Source organism: Pristiophorus japonicus, chromosome 11 (assembly GCF_044704955.1).
Source record: "Pristiophorus japonicus isolate sPriJap1 chromosome 11, sPriJap1.hap1, whole genome shotgun sequence".
Lineage (NCBI taxonomy): Eukaryota > Metazoa > Chordata > Chondrichthyes > Pristiophoridae > Pristiophorus > Pristiophorus japonicus.
In genome coordinates this window covers 60852814-60870039 of record NC_091987.1, presented here as the reverse complement: position 1 = coordinate 60870039, position 17226 = coordinate 60852814, and the positions used below count along the sequence as shown (strand labels likewise).

Here is a 17226-nt window from a genome sequence, read left to right as displayed (position 1 = left end):
TGAATTACACAAAATTATATATTTTGTAATTTTCATTTCTTTAATTTATTTCAGGGGGCAGTACTTGCAGCTGTATCAAGCCACAAGTTCAATTTTTTCTATGGGGACCCTCCTGAGGAGCTGCCTGATTTCTCTGAAGACCCCACCTCCTCAGGTAAATTTCTTCCATTCAAGAGAAACCAGAGACTAAAGTTGATCCCAGTGTAATTTTGTTTATTAAATCCACGTTTCCTTACTCGCACAGCATATTATCTTTAACAATAAATAATGAGAAACAATAATTTTGCTACCAATTCCATCATAAAACTACCCCTCATGGTCTTGTGACTAAGGATATGAATACTGTTAAATTTGAAAACAGTAGTCCCCCCCTCATTCCCTTGTTTGTATCTCTCGCCCCTTCTATATTTCACTTAGTTTTCTTTCTATGTATCAGTATCTTCCTTTTTGAGATTCTCCTCTTTCCCTGACCCTTCTCTCCCAGCTTCTCATCCCATACTCCCATCTGCCTCTCTCATCTGCCCCTCTCTCTCATCTCCCTCTCTTCAACAGCTACACACTCTTTCCCCCATCCCCTTGCCCAATCTCCCCCCTCCCTCTCCGCCGCGGCCCCCCTCCCTCTCCGCCGCGGCCCCGCTCCGCCCCGCCCTCCACTCCCCTCGCGCTCTGCCCTCTCTTTCGTCTCCACCTCTTTCTACCCCCCCCTCTGTCTCTTCACCTGCCCCCCCCCCCCCCCACCTCCCCGGCATCCACCGCCTCCCCACCCCGCCCTCTCTTCCGTCTCTCCCCCCCCCCCCCCACCACCCCCCCGTGCCCTCTCCTCCGTCTCCTCCCCCCGCCCTCTCCTCCGTCGCCCCCCCGCCCTCTCCTCTGTCGCCCCCCCCCCCGCCCTCTCCTCTGTCGCCCCCCCGCCCTCTCCTCTGTCGCCCCCCCCCGCCCTCTCCTCTGTCGCCCCCCCCCGCCCTCTCCTCTGTCGCCCCCCCCCCCGCCCTCTCCTCTGTCGCCCCCCCCGCCCTCTCCTCTGTCGCCCCCCCCGCCCTCTCCTCTGTCGACCCCCCCCCGCCCTCTCCTCTGTCGCCCCCCCCCCCGCCCTCTCCTCTGTCGCCCCCCCCGCCCTCTCCTCTGTCGCCCCCCCCGCCCTCTCCTCTGTCGCCCCCCCCGCCCTCTCCTCTGTCGCCCCCCCGCCCTCTCCTCTGTCGCCCCCCCCGCCCTCTCCTCTGTCGCCCCCCCCGCCCTCTCCTCTGTCGCCCCCCCCGCCCTGTCCTCTGTCGCCCCCCCCCCCGCCCTGTCCTCTGTCGCCCCCCCCCGCCCTCTCCTCCGTCGCCCCCCCCGCCCTCTCCTCCGTCGCCCCCCCCGCCCTCTCCTCCGTCGCCCCCCCCCGCGCCCTCCTCCGTCGCCCCCCCCGCGCCCTACTCTGTCGCCCCCCCCGCGCCCTCCTCTGTCGCCCCCCCCCGCGCCCTCCTCTGTCGCCCCCCCCCGCGCCCTCCTCTGTCGCCCCCCCCCCGCGCCCTCCTCTGTCGCCCCCCCCCGCGCCCTCCTCCGTCGCCCCCCCCGCGCCCTCCTCCGTCGCCCCCCCCCGCGCCCTCCTCCGTCGCCCCCCCCCGCGCCCTCCTCCGTCGCCCCCTCCGCGCCCTCCTCCGTCGACCCCCCCCCGCGCCCTCCTCCGTCGACCCCCCCCCCCCGCGGCCTCCTCCGTCGCCCGTCCCGCGCCCTCCTCCGCCGCCCGTCCGGCGCCCTCCTCCATCGCCCCCCCGCCCTCTCCTCCAGTCCACAAAGTTTCTGAAACCAAGATTAAGAGTGTAACTTGTAAACTATCTATTTACTGAAAACAGTTTTTTGTGCATTAAGACAGTACATACATGTCACTGAAACAGCATTGGAGTGTATTGAAGTAAATTACAATAGTGTAACAAAATGTTGCAAAAGTTGCCAATGAATCATTTGTAATTTACTGAAGTTTGCAAATGGTACTATTTTGCTTGACCGTGCCTAAAAGTATACTTGCATTTCTTTAAGATCTGATCCATGCAATAACAAAGTCCTTTGCAGAACTGGTGTTGGTGTCTTCCCAGTTGAAATGATTAAAATATCCTGCTTTGAATTTGTAACTATAATAATTGCTCCATCTTAATGGTAAAAATGTTTGTGTATATGACTTGCTTTGACTGGTCCTGAAGGTAGAACTGTGCTCATTTCATATTTCAACCTTTATTTCCATTCAATGTACTGTATCTGATTTGATCCATGTAACTAAGTTTATTGTCACTGATACCAGTCTTGATATAAAGATAGACATTCAGTGTTGAATAGTACAGTTTTGACCACCACTTTGGTACCATTTGAACACTGGTACAGATGTTCACAAAAATATTTTCTGCTTTGTGAACCATGCACTTAATTAAAACACCCCTCAAACTCAGGGTTTAAGCTTGGAATCAAAAAAAACTTGCATTTCAATGGTGAATTAGTTGTCTGCCTTTTGTTTTATTTGTTTTAATGGGGAGTGAGTGGAGTTAATTTTAAATATATTATATATATATATATATATATTAGCTTCTATTCTTGCATCTGTTTAGTTAGTAGATTGGCTGACGAGACAATTAGTTATATCCAAACAAAATTGATCTAAAGCAGTGTTGTCCAATCAAAATTTCTGACAAGCCACAGGTGTGGTTCTGGAGATGCAGTTTTAGCCACATGCACTAATTTTAGTAGAAAATGCCTTGCATGCAATACAGGTAAATGTGATTCACAGATATATATTTACTTAGCAAACCTCTACCATCAGTAACAACAATAACTTGTATTTATATAGTGCCTTTAATGTAGTGAAACGTCCCATGGCACTTCACAGGAGTATTATGAGATGAAACAATTTGGCACCGAGCAACATAAGTAGAAATTAGCACATGTGACCAAAAGCTTGGTCAAAGAGGTAGGTTGAAGGAGGAAAGAGAGGCAGAGAGGTTTAGGCAGGGAGTTCCAGAGCTTGTGGCCTAGGCAACAGAAGGCACGGCCACCAATGGTTGAGTGATTATAATCAGGGATGTTTAAGAGGGCAGAATTAGAGGAGATATCTTAGAGGGGATGTGGGGCTGGAAGAGATTAGAGATTGGGAGGGGCGAGGGCATAGAGGGATTTGAAAACAAGGATGATAATTTTGTAATTGAGGTGTTGCTTAACCGGGAGCCAATGCAGGTCAGCGAGCACAGAGGTGATGGGTGAAAGGGACATGGTGTGAGTTACGACACGGGCAGCCGAGTTTTGGATGACCTCAAGTTTACGGTTATGTTTGAATAGTCAAGTCTATGGATGAGGGGGCGTTGTGGGGCTGGAGGAGATTACAGAGGTAGGGGCGAGGCCATAGAGGGATTTAAAAATAAGGATGAGAATTTTGAAATCGAGGTGTTGCTTAACTGTAACCCAATGTAGGTCAGTGATGGGTGAGCGGGACTTGGTGGGAGTTAGGACACGGGCAGCCGAGTTTTGGATCACCTCTAGTTTATGTAGGGTAGAAGGTGGGAGGCCAGCTAGGAGTGCATTGGAATAGTCAAGTCTAGAGGTAACAAACCCATGGATGAGGATTTCAGCAGCGGATGAGCTGAGACAAGGGCGGAGATGGGCGATGTTATGGAAGTGGAAATAGGCGGTCTTAGTTTGGCTGCGGAAATATGTTTGAAACCTCATTTCAGGCACAAATGTGACACCAAGATTGTGAACAGTCTGGTTTAGCCTCAGACAGAAGTTGGGAAGAGAGATGGAGTCAGTGGCTAGGGAACGGAGTTTGTGGTGGGGACCGAAAAGAATGGCTTCGGTCTTCCCAATAGTCCAATGGAGAAAATTTCCGCTCATCCAGAACTGGATGTCGGACAAGCAGTCTGACAATTTAGAGACTGTGGAGGGGTCGAGAGAAGTGGTATTGAGGTAGAGCTGGGTGTCAGCAGCGTACATGTGGAAATTGACGCTGTGTTTTCAGATGATGTCGCCAAGGGCCAACATATAGATGAGAATTAGGAGGGGACCAAGGATAGATCCTTGGGGGACACCAGAGGTAACGATGCAGGGGCAGAAGAGAAGCCATTGCAGGTGATTCTCTGGCTACGGTTAGGTAGGTAAGAATGGAACCAAGCAAATGCTGTCCCACCCAGCTGGACGACAGTGGAGAGGCGTTGGAAAAGGATAGAGTGGTCAACCATGTCAAAGGCTGCAGAGAAGTCAAGAAGGACAAGGAGGGATAGTTTGCCTTTGTCACAGTCAAAAAGGATGTAATTTCTGACTTTGATGAGAGCCGTTTCGGTACTGTGGCAGGTACAGGAACTGAATTGGAGGGATTCAAACATGGAGTTCCGGGAAAGATGGGCATGGATTTGGCAGGCGATAACACGTTCAAGGACTTTGGAGAGGAAAGGGAAGTTGGAGATGGGGGATAGTTTGCAAGGATGGGAGGGATCGAGGGTTGTTTTTATTTAGGAGAGGGGTGATGACAGCGGATTTGAGGGAGAGGGGACAGTTCCTGAGGAGAGAAAACCGTTGACAATGTCAGCTAACATGGGAACCAGAAAAGGAAGTTGGGTGGTTAGCAGTTTGGTGGGAATAGGGTCAAAGGAGCAGGAAGTGGGTCTCATAGACAGGATCAACTCGGAAAGGTCATGAGGGGAGATCGGAGAGAAACTGGAGAAAGATGTGAGATCAGGGCTAGGGCAGGAGGGATCGTTAGAGGAAGTTGGCCTGGTGAACTCGGCGAAGGAAGGGAAGAGGCAGAGGCGACTGAATGAATGGTCTTAATCTTAGAGACAAGGAAGTTCATGCGTTCACGTTGGAGGTGAGGGTGGAAACTGGGGAGAGGGGTTTAAATAGGCGGTTTGCTGTGGAGAATAGAAGCCAGGGTTTTTTCTTTACATTCCAGAATGATTCTGGAATAATGAGCGATTTTAGCAGATGAGCAGAACCCGATAGTGCTTTATGTGGTCCAGCCAGATCTGGCGGTGAATTGCTAAACCAGTTGTCTGTCATATCCGTTCAAGTCTGCATCCCTTGGAATGAAGAGAGCGAAGATCAGGCTGTACCAGGGGGAACGGCCAGGGTGAGAGCGAGTAATTGTTTTAACAGGGACGAGGGCATCAAAGGTAGTGGTGAGGGTGTGATTGAGCAGATTGGTAGCTGCAGAAATGTCACGGTGAATGGAGGCCAAAGGCTGGACAGTTGGCAGTTCATAAGTGTAGTTGTCAGCGAGTCGAGAGAGAGTTTTTTCCAGGGGTGGAAGACACAGAAGGAGGTAGGATTGGGTGAGGTGGGGGGGTGGCCATGGAAGGAGGATGTGGGTAGAGAGCGATACAAAGAAAATGGCCTTATCTTGATTATCATCATTTGGTAATCAAAGAAGAAAAGCACTTATAATGATAAAAACACTCATACCCTCTGCTTTTCATAGCGTTTTACCAACAAATGTACAGAAAGATTCACGTGCAAATGCATACACCATGCCAAAATGAGTATTGCGATTATATGCCCAACAGCAATGTCTGTTCATTTTTTATTTATCAATCAGAAAAGCAATTAGCGATTTCTGGATTCCCAATTAGTCACGTGGCTCATGGCTACCACATTGGACAACACTGAACTAAAGCATTCACTGATTGACCAATAATGGCTTCAACCCTGAAAAATTCAGCCAAAATGTAAATTCACTTTCTTTTCAGTTTCATATGGATAAGACAATTCACTCACATCAGCCTTCTAGTGCGACGACTTTTGAAAGATTCTTAATGTTTGTTATTTATCCAAATGCTGCCCACTTACTAGGACTGCTAGCTGCAGAAAGTAGGTATCTACTTGTTTCTCTACTTAAGGCATCTCATACTGCATAAACTGTGCCTATGTGTGTGTGTAAATTTCACTGTGTCTCTCCTTTCACAGGCATGGTACTGGGATGACAACAGTTGAGTTTCATACTGTCTTCATGCAGTTAATTCCTGACATGTACACCGATGTGCTTCAGAACCTTCCTTTGCACTGCTCATTACAATCAGGATAGTTGTAGGGCCATTGTTGTTAATAATTGACTTAAAATAGCATAAATGCCAAGAATCTAATTAGTATAAATGTTTGACCCAAGATTATGAACCTCAAGCAGTTCGTTCTGCACTTGATTGATTGATTAGATTTGCTTTGATGCAAGGCTATTGTACTGCTAACAAATTTTAGTCTTAAATTTATTACTTGGCCAACTAATGTGTATTCACTAGCAATTTGAATTTGGACAGAGTTAGGACTTTAAATTGACATAAGTATAACAAGCCGCGAAAGGCATTACAAGGTCCTGAATGCACATATCTTGAGAGTTGCACCATTCCTATGATTTGTTTTTTTGTGCGCGTGAAGAGGGTTGCAAATGCCGAGGAATGGAAAATGTTTCCACTTTTGGCTCTCTGTCAGCATCAAGCATTCCCAGGTCAAGTATAGCACAGTCTGATGTAAAGAAAATTTCACATTATAGCACTCTACATAGTGGTAATGTTAATCTCAAAAAAACACTTTTTCTATGTCCCATACCCTGCACAGGGGTATAAGTAAGATTCGATTTTTGCTGAATTAACAGCAATTTTGGGCTGTGAATCTATGCATACTGCGAACTGGAGTTCTAATACCTGTCTCGTGTTTCAAAGAACCTTTTCAGAGGAGACTTATAATAAGGACATGATTTGAACCCAGTTCTTGGGTTCCTTTGGGGAGTACAATCAGAGCCAAGTCCACGGCACCACAGGTGGCTCAACTGTCCAGGGCGGGATGGAGGAAGGTCAGGAAAGCAATAGTAGTAGGGGATTCAATAGTTAGGGGAACAGACAGGCATTTCTGTGGCCCCAGATGGTATGTGGGCTTCCTGGTGCCAGGGTAGAGGATGTCACGGAGCGGCTGCAGAACATTTTGCGGGGGGAGTGTAAACCGCCAGAGGTCATGGAATATATTGGTACCAACAACATAGGTAGGGATAAGGTCCTGCAAACAGATTTTAGGGAGCTAAGAAAGAGATTAAAAAGCAGCACCTCAAAGGCAGTAATCTCTGGATTACGTCCGGTGCCAGGAGCTGGCAAGTATGGAATTTGGAGGGTAGAACAGATGAATGCATGCTGGAGAGGTGGTGCAGAAGGGAGGGCGTCAGATTCCTGGGGAATGAGGTGGAGCAAGTGTCAGTAGGGGAACATTTAGGGAACAGTGTTCATAGTATCATAAGGTTTAGATTAGCTATGGGAAAAGACAGGAAGCAACCTAGAGTAAAAATACTTAATTGAGGAAGGCAAATTTCAGTGGATTGAGAACAGGTCTGGCCCAGGTAAATTAGAATCAAAGATTGACATTCAAAACTGTAAGCGAACAATGGGCTGCCTTTAAAGAGGAGATGGGTCAGATACAGTTGAGGTACATTCCCACGAAGGGGAATGGTAGGGCAGATACAGAAAGAGCTCCCTGGATGACGAAAGCGATAGAGAGTAAGATGAGGCAGAAAAAGAGCGCGTATGACAGATGTCAGGTTGAGAATACAAGTGAGAATCAGGCTAAATATAGAAAGTTCAGAGAGGAAGTGAAAAAGAAAATAAGAGGGGCAAAGAGAGAATATGAGACTAGATTGGCAACATAAAAGGGAATTCAGAAGTCTTCTATAGGCATGTAAATAATAAATGGGAAGTAAGAGGAGCGGTGGGGCCGATTAGGAACCAAAAGGGAGACCTATGCATGAAAGCATAGGGCATGGGTGAGGTACTCAATGCATCTATCTTCACCAAGGAAAAAGATGCTGTAAAAGTCATAGTGAAAGAGGAGGTAGTGGAGAAACTGGATGAGATAAAAATTGATAACGAGGAGATACTAGAAAGGCTGTCTGTACTTAAAGTTGATAAGTCACCAGGACCGGATGGGGTGCATCCTAGGATGCGACTGGGAAGTTAGAGGAAATCACGGAGGTACTGGCCATAATATTCCAATCCTCTTTAGATACGGGGGTGGTGCCGGAGGACTGGATAATTGCAAATATTACACCCTTTTTTGAACAAGGGTGTAAGGATAAACCCAGCAACTACTAGCCAGTCAGTTTAACCTTTGTAGTGGGGAAGCTTTTAGAAAGGATAATCAGGGACAAAGTTAACAGTCACTTGGACAAGTGTGGATTAATTAAGGAAAGCCAGCACAGATTTGCTAAAGGCAAATTTTGTTTAACTAACTTGATCGAGTATTTTGATGAGGTAACAGAGAGGTTGATGAGAGCAGTGCGGTTGACATGGTGTATATGGACTTCCAAAAGGCGTTTGATAAAGTGCCACATAATAGGCTTGCCAGCAAAGTTGAAGCCCATGAAATAAATGGGCTCGATGGGCCGAATGGCCTCCTTTTGTGCCATTCGATGATTCTACATAGTAAGGACACGGTTTGAAACCAGTTCTCAGAAACAAAAGTGCAGTGTGTGGGCGACACCACAATTTCCCCATATCTATGATGTATTTGATCACTTCTGTAATTAGAAAAAAGGTGCAGTGTTGAGAATCCGGAATGTTCTGGACTCGGGACATCCTGCCAAACCATTACCGTTGCTAGGGCCCAGGGAAAAATCAAAAAATAAAATCCAACTACTGTACAGTGACAAAAATTGCAAGAATAAAAACGCCAATCAATCCTACCTGTTCCAGGCCAGGTCTTCACAGTCACCGCACCAACTCTGCACAACACACAAATTCCCGATCAGAACCAACCAAGCTCCCGCACAAGTCCCCGACCAAAATCAAACTCTGCACCGCACACAAGTCCCTTCGGCCAGAACCAAATCTGCACTTTGGACATCAGAAACACGTTCGAAAGTCCGGAAAAACACGAAGTCCCGAACGGCCTCGGTCCCGAGGGTTCCGGATTTTAGGTGCTGCACCTATATTTACTAAACTAAGTTGGCTAAGCCCAGGATATTTGCAAATAGCAACTGTAGTGGGTTGTTGAAATGTTTGTTTCCTCCAAGGGAGCAAATCTTTATGAATTTTAGATTTGAGTTTATGTCTGGCCAAAGACTGCTTGTAGATGAACCATTTTAGGGAAGAACCGGATGCAAGTTATTTTCAGAGCTGCTGATACAATCTGGTTACAAATTTTCTGTTGCCTGCACGTCCTGCACTGATAGCTGGTCAGAGCTATGAGACTGATTCTTGCAACTCTGCCAAAAACCTGCGCATGCAATCGCACACCAGCTATTAAACACTCTCTGGAGGGCCATCACTAGTAGATTTTTGCAAAGATCTATTCTGGATCATCACTTTAGAAGAAAGTACTTTCTATTATAAAAATTTCTGATTTCAGTCAAAGTAGTTAAGGATCAAGTAGAAGAAAGATAGGATCTTGCGAAGGCATTGTTAATGGTATTTCTCCAGCAACTTGAGGTGTCTACTGTACATGGTCCATGCCTCTGAGCCATACAGGAGGGCGGGTATTACTATAGCCCTGTCGACCATGAACCTGGTGTTAGATTTGAGGGTCTGGTCTTCGAACACTCTCTTCCTTCGCAAGATCCTACAAATCCCCTGGGAGGACAGGCGCACCAACATTAGCATCCTCGACCAGGCCAACATCCCCCGCATTGAAGCACTGACCACACTTGATCAGCTCTGTTGGACAGGCCACATTGTCCGCATGCCAGACACGCGACTCCCAAAGCAAGCGCTCTACTCTGAACTCCTTCACGCCAAATGAGCCAAGGGTGGACAGAGGAAACGTCAAAAGGACACTCTCAAAGCCTCCCTGATAAAGTACAGCATCCCCACCGACAGCTGGGAGTCCCTGGCCAAAGACTGCCCTGAGTGGAGGAAGTGCATTCAGGAGGGCGCTGAGCGCCTCGAGTCTCATTGCTGAGAGCACGCAGAAAACAAGCGCAGGCAGCGGAAGGAATGCGTAGCAAACCTGTCCCACCCTCCCTTACCCTCAACAACTGTCTGTGGCTCACGTATTGGACTGTTCAGCCACCTAAGGACTCATTCTAAGAGTGGAAGCAAGTCTTCCTCGATTCCGAGGGACTGCCTATGATGATGAGAAGGCAGATAAACACCAACAACTTTCATTTATATAGCATGTTTAATGTTCAAAACCATCCCAGGACACTTCACAGATGTAATCAGACAAAAAAGAACTCTGAGACAAAGGAGCAGATATCAGGAGTGGTGAACAAAATCCTGGTCAAAGAGATGGTTTCTAAAGAGGGCCTTAAAGAAGGAGAGGAGAGGGACGTGGAGAGACCCAGGGGTTGAAGGAGGGAATGCCATAGCTTGGGATCTAGAAGACGGAAGGCACTGTCGCCATGTTGGTGCAAAGAGAGGGGGATACACAAGGGCCCAAAGTTAGAGGAACCAAGAGTTTGTGTGGCTGGTAATTGTAGAGCTAGAGGAGGTTACAGAAGTGGGGAATGATGAGGATATGAAAGGATTTAAACACAAGAATGAGAATTTTAACTTGAGGCTTTGGGGAACTGGAAGCCAATGTAGGTCAGCAAGGACTGGCGTGAAGATTGAGCAGGACATGTTGCAGGATAGGACACATGCAGAACAGTTTTGGATGAGCTGGAGTTTAGAGAGATTTTAGAATTAGGAAGCCAGCTAGGAGAACATTACAATAGTTGAGTCTGGAGGTGACAAAGGAATGGATGAGTATTTAAGCGGAAGATGCGATGAGACAGGGTCCGGAGGTGGGCAATGTTACAAACGTTGAAGTAGGCAGTCTTTCTGACAGAGTATATGGGATCAAAAGCTCAGCTCAGGGTCAAAGATTGCAAACAGTCTGGTTGAGCATGATAGAATGTCTGGCGAGTACAATGGAATCAGTGACGATGAAACAGTTTGTGGCAGGGACCGAAGACTATGATTTCAGTCTTTCCAATGTTTAATTGAAGAAGATTGAAGACCTTTTATTAAAATTCGTTCATGGGATGTGCACATCACTGGCAAGACCAACATTTATTGCCCATCCCTAATTGCCCTTGAGAAGGTGGTGGTGATCCGCCTCCTTGAACCGCTGCAGTCAGTGTGGTGAAGGTGTTGTTAGGAAGGGAGTTCCAGGATTTTGACTCAGCGACAATGAAGTAACGGCGATATACTTCCAAGTCAGGATGGTGTGTAACTTGGAGGGGAACTTGCAGGTGATGGCGTTCCCATGCACCTGCTACCCTGTCCTTCTAGATGGTGGAAGCCGTGGGCTTGGGAGGTGCTGACGAAGAAGTCTTGGCGAGTTGCTGCAGCGCATCGTGCAGGTAGTACACAGTGCGCCAGTGTTGGAGGTTGTGGATGGGGTGCCAATCAAGTGGGCTGCTTTGTCCTGGATGGTGTCGAGCATCTTGAGTGTTGTTGGAGCTGCACTCGTCCAGGTAAGTGAAGAAGTATTCCATCACACTCTTGACTTGTGCCTTGTAGATGGTGGAAAGGCTTTGGGGAGTCAGGAGGTGAGACACACGCCACAGAATACCCAGCCTCTGACCTGCTCTTGTTGCCACAGTATTTGTGGCTGGTACAGTTAAGTTTCTGGTCAATGGTGCCCATAAGGATGCTGATGGCGGGATTAGACGATGGTAATGCCATTGAATGTCAAGAGACGATGATTAGATGCTCGCTTGTTGGAGATAGTCATTGACCAGCACTTGTGTGGCGCAAATGTTACTTGCCACTTCTCAGCCCACACCTGAATGTCGTCCAGGTCTTGCGTGTGGGCATAGACTGCTTCATTATTTGAGAAGCTGCGAATGAAACGGAACACTGTGAAATCATCAGCAAACATCCCCACTTCTGATCTTATGATGGAGGGAAGATCATTGATGAAGCAGCTGAAGATGGTTGGGCTTAGGACACTGCCCTGAGGAACTCCTGCAGCGATGTTCTGGGGCTGAGATGATTGACCTGCAACAACCACAACCATCTTCTTTTGTGCTAGGTATGACTCCAGTCAGTTTTCCCCCCGATTCCCATTGACTTCAGTTTTACTAGGGCTTCTTGATGCCACACTTGGTCAAATGCTGTCTTGATGTCAAGGGCAGTCACTCTCAACTCACCTCTGGAATTCAGCTTTTTTGTCCATGTTTGAACAAAGGCTGTAATGAGGACTGAAACCGAGTGGTCCTGGCGGAACCCAAACTGAGCATAGTTGAGCAGGTTATTGGTGAGTAAATGTCGCTTGATAGCGCTGTCGATGACACCTTCCATCAGTTTGCTGTTGATTGAAAGTAGACAGATGGGGCGGTAATTGGCGGATTGGATTTGTCTTGCTTTTTGTGGACAGGACAAACCTGGGGAGTTTTCCACATTATTGGATGATGCCAGTATTGTAGCTGTACTGGAACAGCTTTGCTAGCGGCGCGGCTAGTTCTGGAGATAAGCCTTCAGCGCACCAGCCGGGATGTTGTCGGAGCCCATAGCCTTTGCTGTATCCAGTGCATTGAGTCATTTCATGGGGTGAATTGAATTGGCTGAAGATTGGCTTCTGTGCTAAAGAAAATAGAAAGACTTGGATTTATATAGCGTCTTTCACGACCACCGGACGTCTCAAAGCGCTTTACAGCCAATTACGTACTTTTTGAAGTGTAGTTATTGTTGTAATGTGGGAAACATGGCAGCCAATTTGCGCACAAGCAATGTGATAATCTGTTTTCTGTTAACACTGGTGGGAACCTCAGGAGGAGGTCGATAGGGTCATCCACTCGACACTTCTGGCTGAAGATGGTTGCAAACACTCCAGCCTTGTCTTGTGCTGGGCTCTGCCATCATTGAGGTTGGGGATATTCATGGAGCCTCTTCCTCCCGTTAGTTGTTTAAAGGTCCATCACCATTCATAACTGGATGTGGCAGGACTGCAGATTGATATGAGATCGCTTAGCTCTGTCTATAGCATGCTGCTTCCTCTGTTTAGATGCATGTAGTCTTGTGCTGCAGCTTCCCCAGGTTGGCACATAATTTTTAGTGCTTCTCCTGGCATGCTCTTATGCACTCATCATTGAACCAGGGTTGGTCCTTTGGCTTGATGGTACAGGTGCAGTGTCCCGAACCCGGAACTCCGAAAACCGGAATTGTCCAAAAAACGGACATTTTGTGCAAAGCTGATGGAGTCATCTGGAATTATTGTACGAAAACCAGACATTTTGAGGCAAAATAAAGATTCGGTCGAAGATTCCAGATTTCAGACAAGAAAATCAAATCTGAAATCCGGAATCCTCGACCAATCCGTGCCGGATTTCGGGTTTTGATGGATTTCGGACCTCGCTGCCCAAAAACCAGAATGGATCCAGTCCCGGATTTCGGACGTTGTACCTGTAATGGTAGAGTGAAGGATATGCCAGGCCATGAGGTTACAGATTGCTGCTGATGGTCCACAGCACCCCATGGATGCCCAGTTTTGAGCTGCTAGATCTGTTCTGAACCTATCACAATTTAGCACGGTGGTAGTGCCACACCACACGATGGCAGGTGTCTTCAGTGTGATGACTGGACTTTGTTTCCACAATGACTGTGCGGTGGTCACTGCTAGCAATGCTGTCGTGGACATATGCATTTGCGACAATTTGGTTGATGAGGACGAGGTCAAGTAGGTTTTTCCCTCGTGTTGGTTCTCTCACCACCTGCCACAAACCCAGCCTGGCAGCAATGTCCTTAAGGACTCGGCCAGCTCGGTCAGTAGTGGTGCTACCAAGTCACTCTTGATGAACATTGAAGTCCCCCACCCAGAGTACATTCTGTGCCCTTGCTACTCTCAGTGCTTCTTCATAGTGATGTTCAACATGGAGGAGTACTGATTCATCAGCTGAGGGAGGGCCGTAGGTGGTAATCAGCAGAAGGTTTCCTTACCCTTGCTTGACCTGAAGCCATGAGACTTCATGGATCCGGAGTCAATGTTGAGGACTCCCTGGGCCACTCCCTCCCGACTGTTCACTACTCTGCCGCCACCTCTGTGGATCTGTCTTGCCGGCGGGACCCAAGGATGGTGATGCAGGAGTCTGGGACATTGGTTAAACAGTGTGATTTTGTGATTATGATTATCAGGTTTGTGCTTAACTAGTCTTTGACCAGCTCTCCTGATTTTGGCACAAGTCCCCAGATGTTAGTGAGGAGGACTTTGCAAGATCGACTGGGCTGGATGTGCCGTTGTCGTGTCCATAGCCGGTGCCGAGGTCGATGCCAGGTGGTCCGTCGGTTTTATTCTTGTTTTTCGTCGCAGTTTGTTTCAACTGCGTGGCTTGCTAGGCCATTTCAGAGGGCAGTTAAGAGTCAACCACATTGCTGTGGGTCTGGAGTGACACATAGGCCAGACCAGGTAACGACGGTAGATTTCCTTCCCTAAAGGACATTAGTGAACCAGTTGTTACAACAATTCGATAGTTTCATGGTCTCCATTACTGATACTAGCTTTTTATTCCAGATTAATTAACTGAATTTAAACTCCCCAGCTACTGTGGTGAGATTTGAACTCACATCTCTGGATCATTAGTCCAAGCCTCTGGATTACTAATCCAGTAACATAACCGCTATGCTACTGTTCCCGGTATCGGACAAGCGATCTGACAACAGAAACGCAGTCGACAGATTCAGTCGACGGTAGTGGAGAGATAGAGCTGTGTGTTGTCCATGTACATGTAGAAGCTGGCCCCATGTCTGTGGATGATGTCACCAATGAGCATCATGTAGATGAGGAAGAGGAGAAGGCCAAGGACAAATCTTGGGCCACTCCAGAAGTAATGGTACGGGAGCAGGAACTGATGCCATCCCTGAAGATACTCTGGCTACAAATGGATCGGCAAGGTAAGAGTGAAACTGAGTGAAGGCAATCCCACTGAGCTGTGCCATGGAGGTGGATAGTATGGTCAACCATATCAAAAGCTGCAAAGCGTTCAAGGAGGATGATGAGCGATAATGCACCATTGTCCCAGTCACCGAGGATGTCAATGGTGACTTTGGTCTGGGCCGTTTCATTGCCGTGGCATGAATGTAAACTTTATTGGAAAGATTCAAACATGGTGTTGCAGGAAAGATGAGCACACACTTCAGAGGTTGCAAAATATGAAAAAAACTTTTAAGAGGAAAGGGTAGTTGAAAATGGGGGGGTAGTTTGAAAGGACAGAGGGTTCAAAGGTGTTTTTTTTGAGGAGAGGGTGATGAGAATTTTGAAAATGAGGTAAACAGTACCTGAGGAGACTGAACCATTTACAAGCTCAGCTATCATCATACTCTCTGCTTTCTGTCCCTTAGCCAATTTCATATCCACACTGCCACGGTCCCTTTAATCCCATGGGCTTTAATTTTGCTAACAAGGTATCAATGATATAGGTAAAAAACGACAAGCTGAATTTAGGGAGCTAGGAGTTAAATTAAAAAGTAGGACCTCAAAGGTAGTAATCTCAGGATTGCTACCAGTGCCACGTGTTAGTCAGAGTAGGAATTGCAGAATAGCTCAGATGAATACGTGGCTTGAGGAGTGGCACAGAAGGGAGGAGTTCAAATTCCTGGGACATTGGAACCGGTTCTGGGAGAGGAACCGGACGGTCTGCACCTGGGCAAAACCGGATGGTCTGCACCTGGGCAGGACCGGAACCAATGTCCGAGGGGGAGTGTTTGCTAGTGCTGCTGGGGAGGGGTTAAACTAATATGGCAGGGGGATGGGAACCTAGGCATGGAGACAGAGGAAGTAGAATGGGGGCAGAAGTAAAAGATAGAAAGAAGAAAAATAAAAGTGGAGGGCAGAGAAACCCAAGGCAAAAATCAAAAAGGGCCACATTACAGCAAAATTCTAAAGGGGCAAAGTGTGTTTAAAAAGACAAACCTGAAGGCTCTGTGCCTCAATGCGAGGAGTATTCGTAATAAGGTGGATGAATTAACTGCGCAGGCAGCAATTAACGAATATGATATAATTGGCATCACGGAGACATGGCTCCAGCGTGACCAAGGCTGGGAACTCAACATCCAGGGGTATTCAACATTCAGGAAGGATAGACAGAAAGGAAAAGGAGGTGGGGTCGCGTTGCTGGTTAAAGAGGAAATTAACACAATACTCAGGAAGGACATTAGCTTGGATGATGTGGAATCTGTATGGGTGGAGCTGCAGAATACTGAAGGGCAGAAAACGCTAGTGGGAGTTGTGTACAGACCACCAAACAGTAGTAGTGAGGTTGGGGATAGCATCAAACAAGAAATTAGGGATGCGTGCAATAAAGGTACAGCAGTTATCATGGGTGACTTTGATCTACATATAGAATGGGCTAACGAAACTGGTAGCAATACGGTGGAGGAGGATTTCCTGGAGTGTATTAGGGATGGTTTTCAAGACCAGTATGTCGAGGAACCAACTAGAGAGCTGGCCATCCTAGACTGGGTGATGTGTAATGAGAAAGGACTAATTAGCAATCTTGTTGTGCGAGGCCCCTTGGGGGAAGAGTGACCATAATATGGTAGAATTCTTCATTAAGATGGACAGTGACACAGTTAATTCAGAGACTAGGGTCCTGAACTTAAGGAAAGGTAACTTCGATGGTATGAGATGTGAATTGGCTAGAATAGACTGGCAAAATGATACTTAAAGGGTTGATGGTGGCTAGGCAATGGCAAACATTTAAAGATCACATGGATGAACTTCAACAATTATACTTCCCTGTCTGGAGTAAAAATAAAACGGGGAAGGTGGCTCAACTGTGGCCAACAAGGGAAATTAAGGATAGTGTTAAAACCAAGGAAGAGGCATATAAATTGGCCAGAAAAAGTAGCAAACTTGAGGACTGGGAGAAATTAAAAATTCAGCAGAGGAGGACAAAGGATTTAATTAGGAGGGGGAAAATAGAGTATGAGAGGGTGCTTGCTTGGAACATAAAAGCTGACTGCAAAAGTTTCTATAGATATGTGAAGAGAAAAAGATTAGTGAAGACAAACGTAGGTCCCTTGCAGACAGAATCAGGTGAATTTATAATGGGGAACAAAGAAATGGCAGACCATTTAAAAAAATACTTTGGTTCTGTCTTCATGAAGGAAGACACAAATAACCTTCCGGAAATACTAAGGGACCAAGGATCTAGTGAGAAGGAGGAACTGAAGGAAATCCTTATTAGGCGGGAAATTGTGTTCGGGAAATTGATGGGATTGACGGCTGATAAATCCCCAGGGCCTGATAGTCTGCATCCCAGAGTACTTAAGGAAGTGGATGCATTGGTGATCATTTTCCAACAGTCTATCGACTCTGGAT

At 47.2% G+C, this 17226-nt stretch overlaps 1 protein-coding gene across 1 annotated transcript in view; it reads left to right on the top strand.

Annotated features, from left to right (window-relative positions):
- Nucleotides 1-17226, top strand: part of caska (calcium/calmodulin-dependent serine protein kinase a) — a 600725-nt gene that overhangs the window by 419171 nt on the left and 164328 nt on the right. The window contains exon 10 of the mRNA XM_070892703.1: nucleotides 55-154. Coding sequence (XP_070748804.1) covers nucleotides 55-154 — 100 coding nt within the window. The remainder of the gene's footprint in view (nucleotides 1-54; nucleotides 155-17226) is intronic.